This window comes from Cyprinus carpio, chromosome A11 (assembly GCF_018340385.1).
Source record: "Cyprinus carpio isolate SPL01 chromosome A11, ASM1834038v1, whole genome shotgun sequence".
NCBI classification, from domain to species: domain Eukaryota; kingdom Metazoa; phylum Chordata; class Actinopteri; order Cypriniformes; family Cyprinidae; genus Cyprinus; species Cyprinus carpio.
This window is the reverse complement of record NC_056582.1, coordinates 6,689,669-6,707,183: the sequence shown is the minus strand read 5'-3', so window position 1 is coordinate 6,707,183 and position 17,515 is coordinate 6,689,669. Positions and strand designations below refer to the sequence as shown.

At 38.8% G+C, this 17,515-nt stretch overlaps 1 protein-coding gene across 2 annotated transcripts in view; it reads right to left on the bottom strand.

The window, feature by feature from the left end:
* LOC109098792 (receptor-type tyrosine-protein phosphatase gamma-like) overlaps nt 1–17,515 on the bottom strand; it is a 233,825-nt gene that overhangs the window by 33,439 nt on the left and 182,871 nt on the right. For both annotated transcript variants that reach the window (XM_042766063.1, XM_042766062.1), the window contains exons 7-9: nt 12,756–12,913; nt 7,945–8,137; nt 1,490–1,674 (exon numbers count right to left, since the gene is read on the bottom strand). In XM_042766063.1, the coding sequence (XP_042621997.1) occupies nt 1,490–1,674; nt 7,945–8,137; nt 12,756–12,913 (536 nt within the window). The remainder of the gene's footprint in view (nt 1–1,489; nt 1,675–7,944; nt 8,138–12,755; nt 12,914–17,515) is intronic.

Here is a 17,515-nt window from a genome sequence, read left to right as displayed (position 1 = left end):
TTTGACTCTATTTCATTCTGTAAAATACCCCAACCCAAATATTACTCTATGGTGTTGGGTTATTATAAATGAAGAGGAGTAAAAACTCCGGCCGCTAATTTGACCCAGATAGCAGCGTCTTGGGACAAGAGAGGAAGTAAAAATGGAAATGAGGAACTTAAAAGAAAAGAAAAAGGGAGGAACAAGGAATTTGGGAAAGGAGGGAATGGGGCAGCTCTGATGATAATCCGGGATGGGATGCAATGCCATTTTCAAACCGCACACCACAATGTTTGGGATCAAAATGAACAATAATGACTTCATTTCTTTGTACTGTTTTGTCACCTCACGACTCCCTACAGACTTGTGAATCAGAAATCCCAGCCTGTTATAAATGTTACACCCCACTGAGTGTGCTCGATAGAAAGTCAAGAGAAATGAGTCTAAAATACATCTCCACCTCTTAAACAGTTTTAGTCCATTAGTATTTTCAAATGGTGGGCCCCAAGGTCAGCGTCTACTGCTGCGACACCCTGCTGACGACCTAAAATACAGTCTTTATTCACAGTCACACTTACTGCGCTTCTGCAAACATGGATCTGAGGCTCTAGCAGAGGAGAGATTACAGGATATTATCGATGAGCTGGGGGTTTACAGACATGATAACAACATCCCCACATTCCAGACTTTAACAGCCAGTCTGTTTTCCAAGAACAGACTGCCACAAATTTGAAACGTGAAATGTTTATTACTTAAAAACAAGAAGAGATCCCTTTTACTATTTAATAATTAAATGAATATATATATATATATATATATATATATACACACACACACACACACACACACACACACACACACACACACACACACACACACACACACACACACACACAGTATAGATTAGGGAACACATATTCACTGTTAACTAAGAGATTTCCTCTCAGTGAACTCCTAATGTGCTGCTTATGGATAGTAAGTAGGGTTGTTGCTGTAGTACACTAATTATGTTTGGGTATTGGGTAGGGTTTAGGGATCTAGAATATGGTCATGCAGAATAAGGCATTAATATGTGCTTTATAAGTACTGCTTATATGCTAGCAATATGCATGCTAGTAAGTAGTGAATAGTGTTCCCTAATCTAAACTTTCACCAGTTTAACCAGGAAATGTGTCACATTATGAAAGTTACAAATGTTGCGAATGCTATTTCAAGCTGTCTTTAGAGGTAAAAGAGGGATATTTTATCATTTTTGGGGAGATATTGTCATATAGATGATCGATAAAAACACAAAGAGCACACACAACCCCTCACTACTATTGTTAATCAATTCAGTCTAACTTGGAAATATGTCCACACTACAGAAGTTCAGTGTGTTGGGAATGTTATTTGAGATTTATTTATTTTTTTAAAGTATAAGACAAATATCTTATCATTTGTGATATATTGTATTATTGATGACCATTATACACGCTAAAACCTCACTAGTTAAAACCAAACAAGTCCTCACCAGTTTCTGATCACTCCCTTTGACGTACGTCTCCTCGTATGACTCATCGTTTCTGGTCCAGCTGTAGGAAATGAGGTAGCTGATGATGGGCGGATCGTAGGTGATCTCCGGACGGGACCATCGAACGACTAGCGCTGTCTTGTTCATGTGCTGGACGTTCATGTTGATCGGGGCACTGCTGCATGCTGTGTGAAAGACAAAAATGACAAAAACGTGTGTTTACCTCTTTTCCACCACTCCAACCTTGAGCTCCGTTGGTGCCCTTAGATCCCAAAGCCACTAGATGGCTCTGTTAGACTACTGACTACATCTACTCGGCTTTCACGTGTCCTGAATTGTGTCATGCCCTCTGTAAACACCAGCAGCATCCAAGTTGCTGTTAATCTCCCCAGCAGAAGGTGTTTAATCACGGAGCGTGCCACAGTTTCTGGCGGCTGACAGCGTGCGTAGGGGTGCGCTTCTATTCATAGAGAAATCTGACAGAAGAAGCCCTAAATTTTCTTTAGTTTTGGTCTTCCTAAAATGAGTGCACTCATTTGCAACACAGGCAAGCACACACACACACACACACACACACACACACACACACACACACACACACACACACACACACACACACACACACACACACACACACACACACACACACACACACACACACACACACACACACACACACACACACACACAAGCATTCCCTCTCATAGCCACAGGGGAGCCATTACATCCAAAATAATGCTAATTAAACTAATTCTGCCATCACTCCTCATGCTGAAGCCTCTATTAGCTCTAATCATGGGAGAAGTAATAGTGACTACAGTCGTAATCATACTGCATAAAGAATATAGTGATGCCTGCCCTGACTTTCACACAGATGGCTTGCATTTATGATTATAGCACACAAACATGACTGTGACCTTTGAGGATGGAAGTTTGTCCTTTAAATAACACCTTACAGACATTTCAAAAGCCTCCTCTGGAAAGAGTTTATGGGGAAATAATGTTCAAAAGTTTGTGAACATCCCAATTTGCATACTATTCATGCTAAATTATATTCAAGATTAAAAGCAGTGTGTCTCAAATCATGGTACACTGAATAGAGTATGATAAAGGTATTAGTACTAATAATACTGTCCACAACTCTTTGCACAATGAAAGTTGAATTTAAGATGTTCTCTTTTCACCTTTTGTAAAGTTAGGAATGCTGTTGCATCACTTTTTAATGTATAAACCTAAAAGTTAAGCTATAATAAATTTTAAACCTATGCGAACCTAACACAAACAGTGTAACAAGTGAGTTTGTCACAAAACCAGCAAAGTGTTTCACTACTTACTCAAAAGTATGAACTTTCCAGATACACGCAAAGGACATAATTTTACCGCATATCGTAAGTATACAAATTGGGATGCAGGAACAGTAATATATGGGACTCTTAAGGACTGTTTACACCAACAGGAATGTTTGGCATGAAAATGTGAAATATGAATCACCCTCTGATAGTAGGTGATGTTTACAGAAAACACAAAATACAGATATTTTATGTACACTTACTGTATAAAGCGCTGCACAACTTTCTGATTCTGACACCTGCATATCGTGGTAAATCTTGTTTTCAAACAACTTTTCACAAAAACGTAGCTTTTATTGGTTATTGGTTTTCTTCAAAATTGCTTGTCAACGTGGATGGCTATTGTTGTCACATCTCTAGTAGTTTGTTGTTGGTGTTGCGTCTTTATTATGTCACGTAAAAATCACGTAAATAGTATATTTTGCGATTTAGTAGCATGTCCATATTACACTTAACAGGAAGTGGAGTTAAACCATAGACTGTAAAAAAAGATGGACGACGTGTCTCCTGTTCGTTCCACTATAGAAAAGTAAAGCCAAAACATCTCAGTATGGCCTCTGCCATCTTGAGTAAATGACGTCATATGGAGCCAGAGTCTGTGCAGTAGAGATTCGTTTGGAGCCAGAGTCTGCGCAGTAGTGTCGTGAGGTGGAGCCATGGCATCAAACTCCCACAGACCCAATCAACTGTAACGACATGCCCTGTTTTTATAGCATCAAATTACTAACTAAAATCAAACTTATCACAAAAATTAACAATTGAACATATATCAGCGTGATAACAACTACCTCAAATGACCAAAAACTTTGGGAAAATTGTATTTGAAGCGAAATTAATTTTTTTATTTTGACTTATGTGCCTTTCATTTACATGGAGAGGACGGGGTTTATGACCTGTACTGCAGCCAGCCACCAGGGGGCGATCAAGGAGCCCGCAGCTTTACTTTTCACATATTATTTTTCACATATTTTACATTATTATAACATCTCTCTCCCCAGTCTGACATGAACGGCTTGAATAGTTCCTGTATCAAATGAAATACGAAATGTGCTGTGATTGGTTAGCTGGGCCAGTGTGTTTTGATTGGCTTCACTTGGCACCTTGTTGGGAAATGTCATGCCCCTTATCATAGCCGCTTGCAAGCTTCAGTGTAAACATTGAGTCAAAATCAAATCAATTTGAGTGCGATTTAAAGGTTGATTATAACCACTCTAAGTTCATCTGCCTTGGGAAAGCTAGGATGTCTCCAATATAGTGATAACACTCGTTGCCTTCTTTAGTGCAGCTCTACCAGGTCTCGTCCCATTCGTCGATATTCGTGATATCGACAAATCCCGGAAAATATGCGTTGTAGTCCAAATAAGTCGTTTGTTGTAGTTTTTGAAAAGTGATTTCTGTTAAATAAAATATCTTCTTTTGAATTGGACTTTGAGCTTTGTAACTTTGCAGGTCTCTTTTATGCTCAAACAGAAACATTATAGACTAACTAGAGTTGAAAAAGTGAAAAAGCATAATAGCACCCCTTTAAATGATAGATTTAAATAGGTTCAACAGAATTCGAAGAAATCTTCACAAGAAAAGCCTGATCATAACATCTTCTCCATCCACATATCTGTGGAGCACTATACTATATAACCCGTCCATACTCTCTCGCCCCACTCAGAAACACAGTCGCAGAGGTTGCTGTGCGAGAGTGCAGGTCTCTTATGAGATGAAGAGAAGAGTTTAATAAAAAGGCCATCTTTGGCCCTCCAGCTTGTTGACCATGGAGAGTGAGATTAATGGAAGGATATAGCAGGAAAGGAGAGAAGGTGGGAGCAGAAGTCAAATTAGAGAGAGACAGAAAGTGCAAACACTCCGTTAACCTTGCTGTTTCGAACAAGTTGACACATAAGACAAGTTTAAAGGAACAGTTCACACACGCACACACACACACACACACACACACACACACACACACACACACACACACACACACACACACACATGCCGGGACGCATTTCCCAGCTGGACACACTCACAGTGTGCTGTGCCAAAGTCTGTATATTCTGATAAAACTGATTTGGCTGTTTTGCCGACTGTGAAGGAAAGTTCAGCTATGATCTGGCGTGTGTTTTGACAAAAAGTTCAGCTCCAGCCTGCAGGCAACATTGATATGCTTCTGTTTTCAGCCTCTATCACACTATTACTCCACCCTTTCATCCTTTTTTCGTTATTCTATACTTTCTGTTCTTCGACGACAGCATACGGCGTCCACAATCAATTTTGCATGGTGCTGAAATTAAACATATATCCAGGGAGCGATAAGAGAAGCATTTCTCTCTTCGTATTACAGTATTTCATAATATTTCCCAGCTGTTTAGGAGGATCGGAGCAGTTCCGGCAATCCAAGAGATATTTGAATCCACATTAACAGGCTAGTTGGACAAAGAGAATTAAATGGAGAGAGAGGGCTGGTCAGCTCTTTGTGCTTCTTCAGCTACTGGTACTTTTGAGAACTTTTAATTTGTCTATTATTAAAATTTGTGACATTTTTGTTTTTCCTTCCCTGAACCGACATACAATAATAGTTATGGAATTAGTCCTAGCAACACAAAATAGTCAGACAATTTATTCAAAAAAAAAAAAAAAAAAAAAATGCTTAAAATGTTATTTCCACCACAAGACAAGTGGTATCTCCATATGTGGCGAAAATGTCAAATAGCTTTAGAATAAATTGGTCAATTACTTTGTCTCGCTAAGGTTATTTTGGCACACTAATTTATAAGCTATTGTAGCATTTTATGTATCCTAAATACACATTAATTACATGATATTTTCCACATATTTTACATAATATGACAAAAATGCATAAATACATACAGAATTATTAGCACCTTGGTAAAAATGAGCAAAGAAGCCTGTGGAAATAAATCAGCTTTGTTTATCCTTTGGATCGTTCATTAAAAAACAAACAAACAAACAAACAAAAAAAAAAACTAATAATAATTTTTAAATAAATTAATAAATTAAAAAATATACAAAATAAATAAATAAAAAAGCCTAACTTTTCATTGAAGCAAAGCAATTGATAGCGGGGGAAAAACACATTATGAAATAATGTTTTTCTCCAACACACATTGGCCACAGTGGTGTCAAATTTTCTGGTTGTTGTTTTATGCTAATGCAATTATGCATGAGGGACAATGTGTGGCAAAAAAAAAAAAAAAAAAAAAATATATATATATATATATATATACATAAACAAATATACACACACACACACACACACACACACACGCAAGGTTAGAACAGAGTCTGGCCAGGTGTAGATGTCGCCTCTTTACCCTGACCAAGACGATGAGGATGGCTTGGTCTTTTTGACTTGTCATTTGTGTACTGTGATCTGTATTCGAGCTGTGGGGAATGAGATGGATCACCAGGCAAGATTTTATGAACACGTGAGAGAATTGTAAATGAGAGGAGCTACTGTAGTACAATGCCAGTGCCAATCAATATCTCTTAAAGCCCTCCAGATATTATGCTCGATATAGTACAGAAAAAGAGTGTGTAGGATGAATGTTTTTGTGTATATGGGGTAAAAAACCTTTGTCTATAATGAAAGGTAGTGGGTGTAATGTATTTTTGTTTGCCAATTTGTGTGAATCAAATGCTTCCATGAGGAAAACGGCTTCATAAAGGGATGTAAAAATGACAGTAAGGATATTTGTTAGTTTGTTAGGGTTAAATCCCTGTCACATGACCTACGTCAGGGCTTCAATGCCCCTCTCAACACAAGCTGTGATCTCCACGTGAAAAGTGGCGCAGATAGCGTCATTAAAAGCATTTTTACAAGGTTGCTAGGCAGCAAGAAAGCAGGAAGTTTACATTGTAAACAGTGATGGAAAGGGCTAATACGAACTAGAGTTTACAGCAGGAAAAAGTCTCTGTGTTTTTCTAAATGTCATGATATGGCAGGATATCAAAATTTAGGCTTGCAATAGCGGTCAAAATTTGATCAGAATGTAAAAACTAAACATATTTGCATGACAGAACTAGGGTGGTCAATAGATTCAATAATTCAGTATAAATATTAATAATATTTAAGGTAAGAATGTTTAATGTTTTTGAAGGAATGTTTGTGGAATCTGATACTTTTTTTTCAGGATTCTGATGAATATAAAGTTCAAAAGAATAGCATTTCTTTGTAACAATGCAAAGTCACTTTTGATTATAATCAAATATGATCAACAGACATCCCTGTTGAATAGTTGAATAAAATTATTATCCTAGCCATAAACAAACAAACAAACAAACAAACAAACAAATAAATAAATAAATTTAAATAAATAAATAAATAAATAAATAAATAAATAAATGTTAAAAAAAAACATTTTTTTTTTTTTTTACTGGTAGTACATTCATATATATATATATATATATATATATATATATATATATATATATATATATATATATATATATATATATAGGAAATGCAAACCCTCAGCTTAATGCAAATCTACATAAACTTCATAAGTACATAAAATCTACTAAACTTCATATTAATATTTGTTTATGGGTACTATGCAAATGGTGTGTTTGTAAAATCAAATGTGTGTGTATGTCTGAATGGTTCAACCATCTGTGTCCAAATAACCTCAACATAAACCAAAGCAGCTGTCTTTTGGACACCAGTAGAGGTAAAGCATGTGGAGCTGATCTGTGGTGTATAGATAGAGGTGAGAAAAACAGTGTGTCCTTGAAAAGCTGCAGTCCTGTGCATTTCCTGCAAGCACGGCTGCCACACAGAGCAGAGAAATGAGCGAGAAAATAGGCAAGTAAAGACAGAGCGCCTAATGACACAATAGCAGAGGACGGCACCATATGCCACCTACTCACTCTCATTACACACACGCACTCACAGACACTGACACACACGTGTTCGCTCTTGCATTATGTGATGAATTATGAGCAGGCACTAATGAGGGAAATCTGATTCTAAACTGGTATCTAAAAAGAGTCTAGAGATTTTGAATACAGGATACGTGATGCACAGCCATTATATACAAACATCTGGTTTGACAGAAGCTGCCAACCAATCAGCTGTCAGAAGAGCCCGCCCACCTTTGGAAGCCTCGGTACCGTACGGGTTTCCCAGGCTGTCAGTCAAGTCAGGCAGCCAAGCGTCTTTGACGCCAGATTTGAAGACCTCTCGGTTGTCCAGACTCTGAAGTGGGCGGAAGTTGTTACGCAGATATTCCACGGATTTAACATGATCCTGCTGTTCTGTGGTGAAGATGGAGTAGAACGCTTCCAGCTGAGAGAGAAAGAGAGAGAGTTCAGTATGTTTTTATAACTGTCTCTTATTTTTCAATAAGTCATCTCCCAAGATGCCCGTAGTCTCTTTCCCTCCTTCTAAACTAGCGACTCAGAGGAATGTTATTTTAGCTCACAGGCTGATCAAAGGCTGAAAACATGACCGACTGGCTGTCTTATTTTTGCCTCTGCTATGCCTCACTAACCTTCTTCCTCCATCTCTCCCCTGCTTTCTAAAAACACTGAACGTTCAGCTGAACCCACACACTGTCCTCGTTACCTTATCCCAAATCCTGTGGAATAGGAAGTCATCTGATGGATCACTTCAAACTAAAACACTGTGAGAGGAAGCACAGGCTATGTGTGTGAGCTTGAGGCTTAACCATTGAGAAACAATATTTTGGAGACATATTTTGAGGATTAAGGTAAAACAGGTAAAATGTTTCATAAATAAAAGGATTGGATATCTTCATTCATTCATTCATTCATTCATTCATTCATTCATTCATTCATTCATTCATTCTTCTTACTAAGGTTTTGATTAAGATTTTTTTTTTTTTAATCAAATTAGCTTCAGTATTTTTCCCTCCTCAGCACCAGTAGCATCACTATCTTTCCAGGATGATACTCAAAAAGTTTGAGTCACATGTTATTTGTCAAATTCATAACAGCATTGCTGTTTTATATTTTTTCAAATTTCAGTGGTATCAAAAATTTTGATATCATTAAAACCAGCAAAAATATCTACATCATGACATAAATTATCTCTATATCGATACATATTATAAATTTTGTTGATATATATCAAATATTTTGAACATCCGTAACCCACCCCAATGGAAACCTTCAATAGCATCGTCAAATCTTATATTCCAGCACCAATACACCAGAGTCAGATTTATTTCCTATGCTTTTGTGTTCCACTCTGAGATCAATATGGTGCTCTTGAATAATCTCTGAATCACAATCCTCATCTATTAATCCCTCATATGCCAAAACCGCGCTTGTAAACAGCTTATTGGGATTGGGCACCGGCTACAAAAGCATGCATCTTATTGTGTACAATTCTTAGTGCAGTAGTAATCCGGGACAGATTTGTGTGCGTGTGTTTATGCAATGACTGTGCATCATGGGTATGAAGGTTAAGTAATCCCTGGTGGGAAATCACAGCAACAGTGCTGTTCTGGGTCACACATCTGTGTGTGTGTATGCGTCACTGCTTAAAAGACACGTTGGAGTCTGATGGATGAGTAATCCCTTATGGCTAACCACAGCAACAGGGCATTCTTGGGACAAACTGCAAGATGTGTGTGTGATGTCCACCTATGCTCCAGATGTTGCAAATGCAGTAGACTGACTGAGCATCGATTGGCTCTTATAGCGCCCCAGAGCTCCGTCTGTCAGTCTCCGTGACCTACTTCCTGCTTTGATGAAGAACAAAGGAGCAAGAAAAATGGGGAGTGAAGGACAACTGTCTTCCTCCATAGACTCACTTATATCTGCCTCAGCAGTGTTTCCTTTTAAACAAAATCACCCAGAGACGAAAGGGAACAAAAGAACTATAAGAGGTGTCAAATGAGAGCAGTAAGCTTCTGTGGACAGCGTTTACGGCTCTACGGAAGGGACTGTGTCTTCCTGTAGAAAGCTTGCTGAGCTGTGACCGTTACACGTATCACTTCCTGCAGTTTTGATCTGACGGGCTCTGATTTGGGTACAGATGGTGACTCACACTTCTGACAAAATCTGGGCTATTATTACACATTTTTCAGTGATTATACATAAGTTCACTATATGTACAGTCATGTAAATGTTTTCATAGCATGTCATAAATGGTTTAAACTATACGATTTTTGCCCATTAGCCTCATCAGGGCTCTAGGTGGGGTTTGCGGGGCCCTGGTGTACCCATGGGTCCTGTTTGAAATTGTGTAAATTGCACAAATAAATGAATAGAGCAAAGACACAAATGACACAATGATTTAAGTTTTTTTCAAGTTTGTAGGTGTTCATGTACAGAAACGGAATAATCATGTAAAATAGCATTGCATTGTCTTTGCTGCATAAATTAAATATAGATTAATTATTGTTAAAACTACAAAAGTTAGTCAGGCAAGAGCAGTGAGTGATTTTCTCTTTTTTCTTAGATTAACATCAAGGACACCGACAACAGCTAGTAAATTAGGCGCGGCCACTTTAAGACACAATGCATGGATCCCGTATAATTATACTCTGTGTGCGCATCGGACACAGCGTGTGTAACCCCTCTCTCCCGGGTCCTCACCGCCACACCTCGTACTCGCTCCGAGTGGGCCTCGAACCCGGGTCTCCGGCATGGGAGGCAGACGCACTAACAAGGAGGCTAAATGACTACAGCCACTAGCGTCTGTCGCTAGTGCGTCTCTTGAGATCAGGGGAGTGAGGTTTACCTGCACAGCACCTACTCGCTGGCCTCCGTTACACTCAGCCCCCTAAACCTCACTCCCATCTGGGTCACGGCACCAATGTAACACCTCTCTCTCAGGTCCTCCCTGCCACACCTCGTATTTGCTCCGAGTGGGCCTCCAACCCGGGTCTCCGGCATTGGGAGGCGGACGCATTAACAAGGAGGCTAAATGACTGCAGCCACTAGCGTCAGTCGCTAGTGTGCCTCTTGAGATCAGGGGAGTGAGGTTTACCTGCACAGCACCTACTCGCTGGCCTCCGTTACAAGTGCAAGTACTCAGTTGAGTTCTTTTGCATCCTCTTGTGCTCAAATGCTTTAAAATCTCTTGCATGTTTAAATTCGCAAGGCTTAAAAACACATGCAAATGATAAGCTTTTGTAACAATGAGCAGCAGTGTCCCATCAACTGTACCAATGGTCTTTCATGCTGGCCTCGGGTGGCTGTATATACAGTAGCAATGTGTCACAACATTTAAAAGCAATTTAAATTTACTAACATTTTCAAAATCAACTAGCCTGGAATAATCAGCCTGGTTTCTGGTTTACCTGACCCATATCTATGGGTTTCTTTGTGGTGCGTTTATATAAAATGCGTTCTTTGTTCAAAAATGGCTAGACAGAGATCACTGGGGTATTTGTAAAGTAACTCATTTTTAGCTCAAAACCACACAATGCTGATGGTGACACACTTAAACGACGCAAGACATGATACAGCTGTCAAAGACATTCTTTTAAAAGTGATGTGCTTTAAAAGCTAATGAACCGAAAATGCAACGTTTTTGAAGGTTTTGCCATGCAAACCTTAGCTACCAGCTAAAACACAACATACTATCAGAATGCTAATTAAAGTACCATGATACAAAATATAAAGACTACACAATACAAAATAGTCAAAATCATTACTTGACTGGCCAATAGCTGAAAGACTAGCCATTAATCATCCATTGTGACTAACAAACTCTCATGACCACAATACTGCATTGTACAAACACGTACAACTAATTTTTTTTTTTACAATTGCTCACAATTATAGTTAATGTGTCATTGTCTTGCATGTTTCTATGAATTTCAAGTGGACAAACATTATTTATTGTCAGGACTGTGCTGGCTGAATGTAGGACAGTCAGGTACACAATAGTACAGCATATTGAGCCCCATTCAAGATAAACAAGCGGAATTCTGAATTATTTACGAATTATGCAACATACAGTTTTACAAATGATTTACACTGAAATTTGGTACAGTCTTGTTTTTGTTTGTCAAGTTAAATATGCATTATCTGTCTATTTCTGGTTAAAATATTGCTTTTATCGTTACAGTGTCTTACACCATATGGTCACAAACCTTAAGAAGACTTTGAAATAACATGGAATCTTACAAGGCCAGATGAGGCTTATACAGATATCCTTTCATCTTTTATACTTGAGAGCAAAGCCTCTGTTTGCCGTTTCTCTTTTAACACGAGGTGAGATCAGAAGTCACAGAGCAGCCAGAGATGGATCGGTTTCTGACAGAGAACAACCTTCATAAACAGTCACTGTGTTCCCTGTCTGTATGGTATAAACACTCTTTTTTTTTGGTATCTGATTCCAACATTGGTGGTGTTGGTGGCCTCTTTCCTCTACACTTTGGTGGAAACTCACCTGACCTTCATTGTTCATGCAGCCTGTTAGCATGAAGATGCCCCATTTTTAGTAGTTGGTTTTGTTATATTACAGTGTAAAAGCTCAGTTTGAGAGTTTTCCTTATCAATCAGAGCTCAGGAGCATTGCCGAGAGGGAGGACAGGATGTATGTGCGCAAGCGGTGCTGGGTGATGAATACTAATGGAGAGGCATGAGTCAGTGTGACGAAACTCTGAAGTCTTGCAGGGTCCATTAGAACAATAAAGGCTTTTACACACACTTCTCTTTTCTTTTGTTTCTCATACTGTCCCAAACCCCATGTGTTTTTCATGAGCTCTGTCTAATAAATCTCAAACAGTTTTAACATCTCAGACTTCTTAACTGGGTCAGCCGCTCTTTATTATAAGAATAGTGACTTTGAGCTTTGCTTTGAGTGCAGATGCATAATAAATTCCCAATCTTGTTTGGTATAATTTGGTATATGTCTTAAAATAAATGCCTTTAAAGACTTAAACAGCACTAATAACTTCAAAACACCTTCATATGTGCATCACCTGTTTGTAGGAGAGGAACACAGGGCGACTGAAGACGATCCATTCCACCACTTTACTGCAGGGCGGCGTGGTCAGAGAGCCGATGTAACGGTAGTAGCTCCCGATAGAGGACGGCAACAAGTCTCTAAGCACGAAGGGCTCTAGAAATGTCTCTTTCTCTGGAAAAACAGAAAGCACAAAATACATTGAGATCAAGCATTTGATCTAGTTAGTAGTGTTTGATAAAATAGTGTTGATTACTGATGCTTATGTTGTTAGGTTTTTGAATTGGGTTCTTATATAATGATATACGTATAAATGAAAAATAAATAAAATACCATTGCCATCATCTTAGTGAGGCAGTATAAATTGAATCAGATTATCAGCTATAACTACACATTTCATTTGTGAATTTATTTTTATAAAATACTACTGACCACTCATGTTACTGAGAAAAACTCATAATGCCTGTCTTTAACTACACATAGCAATTTGAACAAATAGTCAGTAAATACACTGATCTCAAAAGCTCTACAAACAACAACTTAATTTAAACAATTTAAAAATGACTCATAAGTAATTAGTTATTCTTTCAGAAATCAGCTCTTCATTCACTTAAAAGAAGTGCTGCATGGTTTGGCTTGACTAAAAAGAACTGACTCACAGGGTCCTTCATTCAGGAATCAGTCTAAGTCTACATTGGTGCCACTATACTGTATAACTGTATACTGCCATATTGTTTGAGTGAATAGAGTTATGGTATTACTTATATAAGCAATCAGATTTTTGCAGTAAACATGATAAAACACTCAGGATAGCTTAGAATCTGCATAGCAACAACCTAGCAACCACCCACAACACTCTATCATCATGGCTGTGACTTGTATGGGCAAACACACATATGTGATCCTGGAACACAAAACCCGTCATAAGGGTAAATTTTTCGAAATTGAGATTTATGCTTCATCTGAAAGCTGAATAAATAAGCGTCCCATTGATGAACTATTTATTTTGGAATCTGAGGGTGCAAAAAAATCAAAACACTGAGAAAATCACTTTTAAATTTGTCTAAATGAAGTTCTTAGCAATGCATATTACTAATCAAAAAATTAAGTTTAGATAAATTTATGGTAGGAAATGTACAAAATATCTTCATGGAACACGATCTTTACTTAATATCCTAATGATTTTTGGAATAAAAGAAAAATTTATCATTTTTACCCATACAATGTATTTTTGGCTTTTGCTACAAATATACCCCAATGACTTAAGACTGGTTTTGTGGCCCAGGGTCACATATTTGCTCTAGAAAGTATGAAACTCTGATTATTGCTTGTTCTCATTATGAAAATGTTATTTTGTACACAGCAAAATGGAGCAGCTGTATCTTTGAGATTAATCTCTGTTTTGTCCTAGAATTGTTTTTCTCCACTTGTTGTGTCTGTTGTTAGTCCAAAAAGAGACACAGACCAAACTAGATGTTCAAGCTGTGGATGAGTTGTGCGTTTTAAAGCCCCTCAATCCTTGAGAGGATGCAATCTGCAGATTTCTACCCATAATCCTCCTCTGATTGAAATGCTCATCAGTTCCATCCAACAATGTCTGCCCAACATATGGCTGGCCTGGTGATATGATAAAATGAGAACTGCTGAATTACACAGCTTTCCACTTGAGTGCTTCTTGTACTGATTTTCAAACATTTTCCTTGAAATCAAGATAAACAGATGGAGAAAGTCGATTGGTTTGATGCGGAGCGACGATGAAGCACAAAGAATAAAGTATATTGCCAGCCCACTAACCCATATTCCAAACCTAACACTAGGAATCATGTTCAAAGGAGCCGATTTGGAAATATCTTTGCAGGAATTCTACACATATTATAATAGTGCAGCCTGAGCTGTCCAACCCCCACAAAAAAACAAAAAAAACAAAAACACACTGTTGACACTCTCTGTCCCGCCATTAGCCCATTTCTGATTCCATGCCTTTCAAATATATTGCCAGTGAGAGCAGTGATGGCCTGGCCAATGAAGACTTCAAAACACCCCTGAGAGACTGAATTAATGTACTTGTAATACAGTCCGTAGAGAACCCAAGAGCTCATTGCAGTGTTTTGATTTAAGCACCCCTGAGAAGAGGCGTTCAGTTGAGTGAACAATACTCAATGACTGGTGTGGCGTGCAATGGGACGAACATGAACTCGCAACTCACAACGCCACTACCAATCACAGCAGGGTATAGAGACACTGCGATCCGATAGCAGTCTCATTATCTCTCACTGAAAGAGAGAGAGGGAATAAAATCAACAGAAGCATGCGCTCATTTATATGTGCCTAGATGGCTATTGTATAAATGGGAAGGCTAACATGCCTTGTGTGCATATTGAAGTTAAGGTTGAATGAATGGTGATTCCCTGAAGGCTGGACTGGGAATGTAGAACTAGAGAGAGAGAAGCTTTTGCCGTGCCTCAGTGGCATGGTAATGGATGCCACAGAGCACTTTTCTGTCACACGCACACACAGCCACTAGGCAAACACCACAGTCACACATCCGTGTCTGAACCCAGCACGCCACGACTCTCTCCGCCACACGCAGTCCCGCCGCCAAAATGTCCGTTGTGAGGTTACATCAGCTTACATGCACTAGGAGAATGTTCTCATTAAACATCCTGTTTTAGACTGAAATACATTAGAATAGAAGTAAAATGGTTTGAAAATGTGGTTTTAATAACAGAAAAAATCTCTTTTAGTCCATATAACGGAAGTGAACAGGAGCCCATCCTGTATGTTGGCGCTCCAAAAAGAACATACAGCTTTCTTTTTTTAACCATAAACCATCACTTTCACAAGAGGGTAAAGTTTACACTAGACATTGTGCATTGTGAAGCTTGTGCAAGAAGTGCAGAGGGCTGCAAATTCTTGAGTGAACTTTATAATAAACTTATTTTACACTTCACACCGGTTCAAGGCAAGCATAAACTCGCATGATTGCACATATGACAGTTGGCTGGAAGCGATGATTAAAATATTAAAGTATTCAAATATTTTTATTACACCCACCCACCCACCCACACACACACACACACACACACACACCTATCATTTCGCTTCAGAAGACATTAATTCAACCACATATGGATTAATGTCATGATGGCTGTATGTGCTTTTTGGAACATAAACTCTCTGGCACTCATTCACTGCATTATATAGCACAGAGATTGATTATTTTTCCAAAAATCTTAGTTAGTGTTCACCTTAAGAAAGAAAGTCATACACATCTGGGACGGTGAGGGTAAAGGATAAGAGAATTGAAATTTGTAGGTAACTCTTCAAACAAAACTTTAGCTTAAAGTAGCCATATTCCTCACTTTTCGAGCATTTTAAGTGCACTTATACTGTTAATCAAGATTTCTAGCACCAAAAACAACATTATTTGGTTTAATATGTAATTCTTTTTACATGAACGTCATGTGCGTACATGAACGTAATTCACAACACTGTTCATCTGGGCAGGCCGAGTTCTTTAATAGTAAAGAGCCATTGATGTGAATGTAAATTGTGTTAAAGAAATTACATTACCTTGGTAAACAATCCAATAATTTGGCTAATAAGAGTGGCCGTGTTGCCTGCGTTTGAGCAAGTCACTGCTGGGTGATTGTGACATGAGCCATGCTTATATAGTTTAGAATGTGTCATTGCTTTTTCTATGTCATAAATGTGAACATTTTGATCAAGCTGCTTCGTTTCTATAAATAGTGGACTGGAGAGGGAGCTCAATCTACACTGCACTTCATCATACTGTGAAAAAGCAAGATATTTCCTGTTATCCATAATACGTCCCCTTTAATAGCTTTAACAACTCTGAAACTACTGTCGTGATCGAACCCGACCCCAGCTGAGCAGCTCTATAAGGACCTCATTTGTCCCCGTCGCTGACGTTAAAATGAAGCATGCACTTCATAAGAGATTCATTTAAACCTGCTTGTGTTAAAGCCAGGCAAAGGAACAAAAGCTTTCATGCTTGAATTAAGGATTCGCAAGTGACATGTTCCCAGAGGGCCTGCATAATGTGTCTGCATGTGTCCCCTCGACCCCAACTCCACTGTATTCTGAAGCAAATGCAAATGCACTGTTGTTCACACTGGGCCATTCTCACAGAATGCACACAGTCTTGTAATATGTGCCTGGCCGTTTATGGCATGGCATGTCTGCTCCTCACGCGTGGTTAAATATTAAGAGAAATTACCATAGGAGCCTATATGGATGATCAGTTTACAAGACAGCTCTCCTCTTCCACCAGGCGAGAGCTATAAACACAGCGTGTAAAATTCTTCCTTGTGCTTCTCAACACGGATACACACCTCTTAAGCACCAACACTACCCGAACACTGCTCAAAATCTTCTGCTATTTTTTTTGCAGCCGGATTGGGGAGAAACACGTTTAAGAATTCACATACTGCTGCATGCTTGTCATTTGAGCTGCAAATTGTTTGGTTCAGCTTCTTGCGCGTAGTGCACATATTCGGCAGGAGATCAGCAGGTTGAAATTATAGACCTCTGAGCACTGACAGCGGAGACACGGCTCTGAATATGTGCAGACCCCCTGCTCCTATCTGTCGGGGTAAGAAGAGAGAATGCAGCTCTGTCCAACCTCCCACCGAGAACACACACGCATACACCTTCAATCCACCCCCCACTCCAACCCTACTGAGCAAACAGGATCAACAATTTTTCACTCAGCTCTGTTAACATTTCGGCAAACTGAACAACAGAAAACCATAT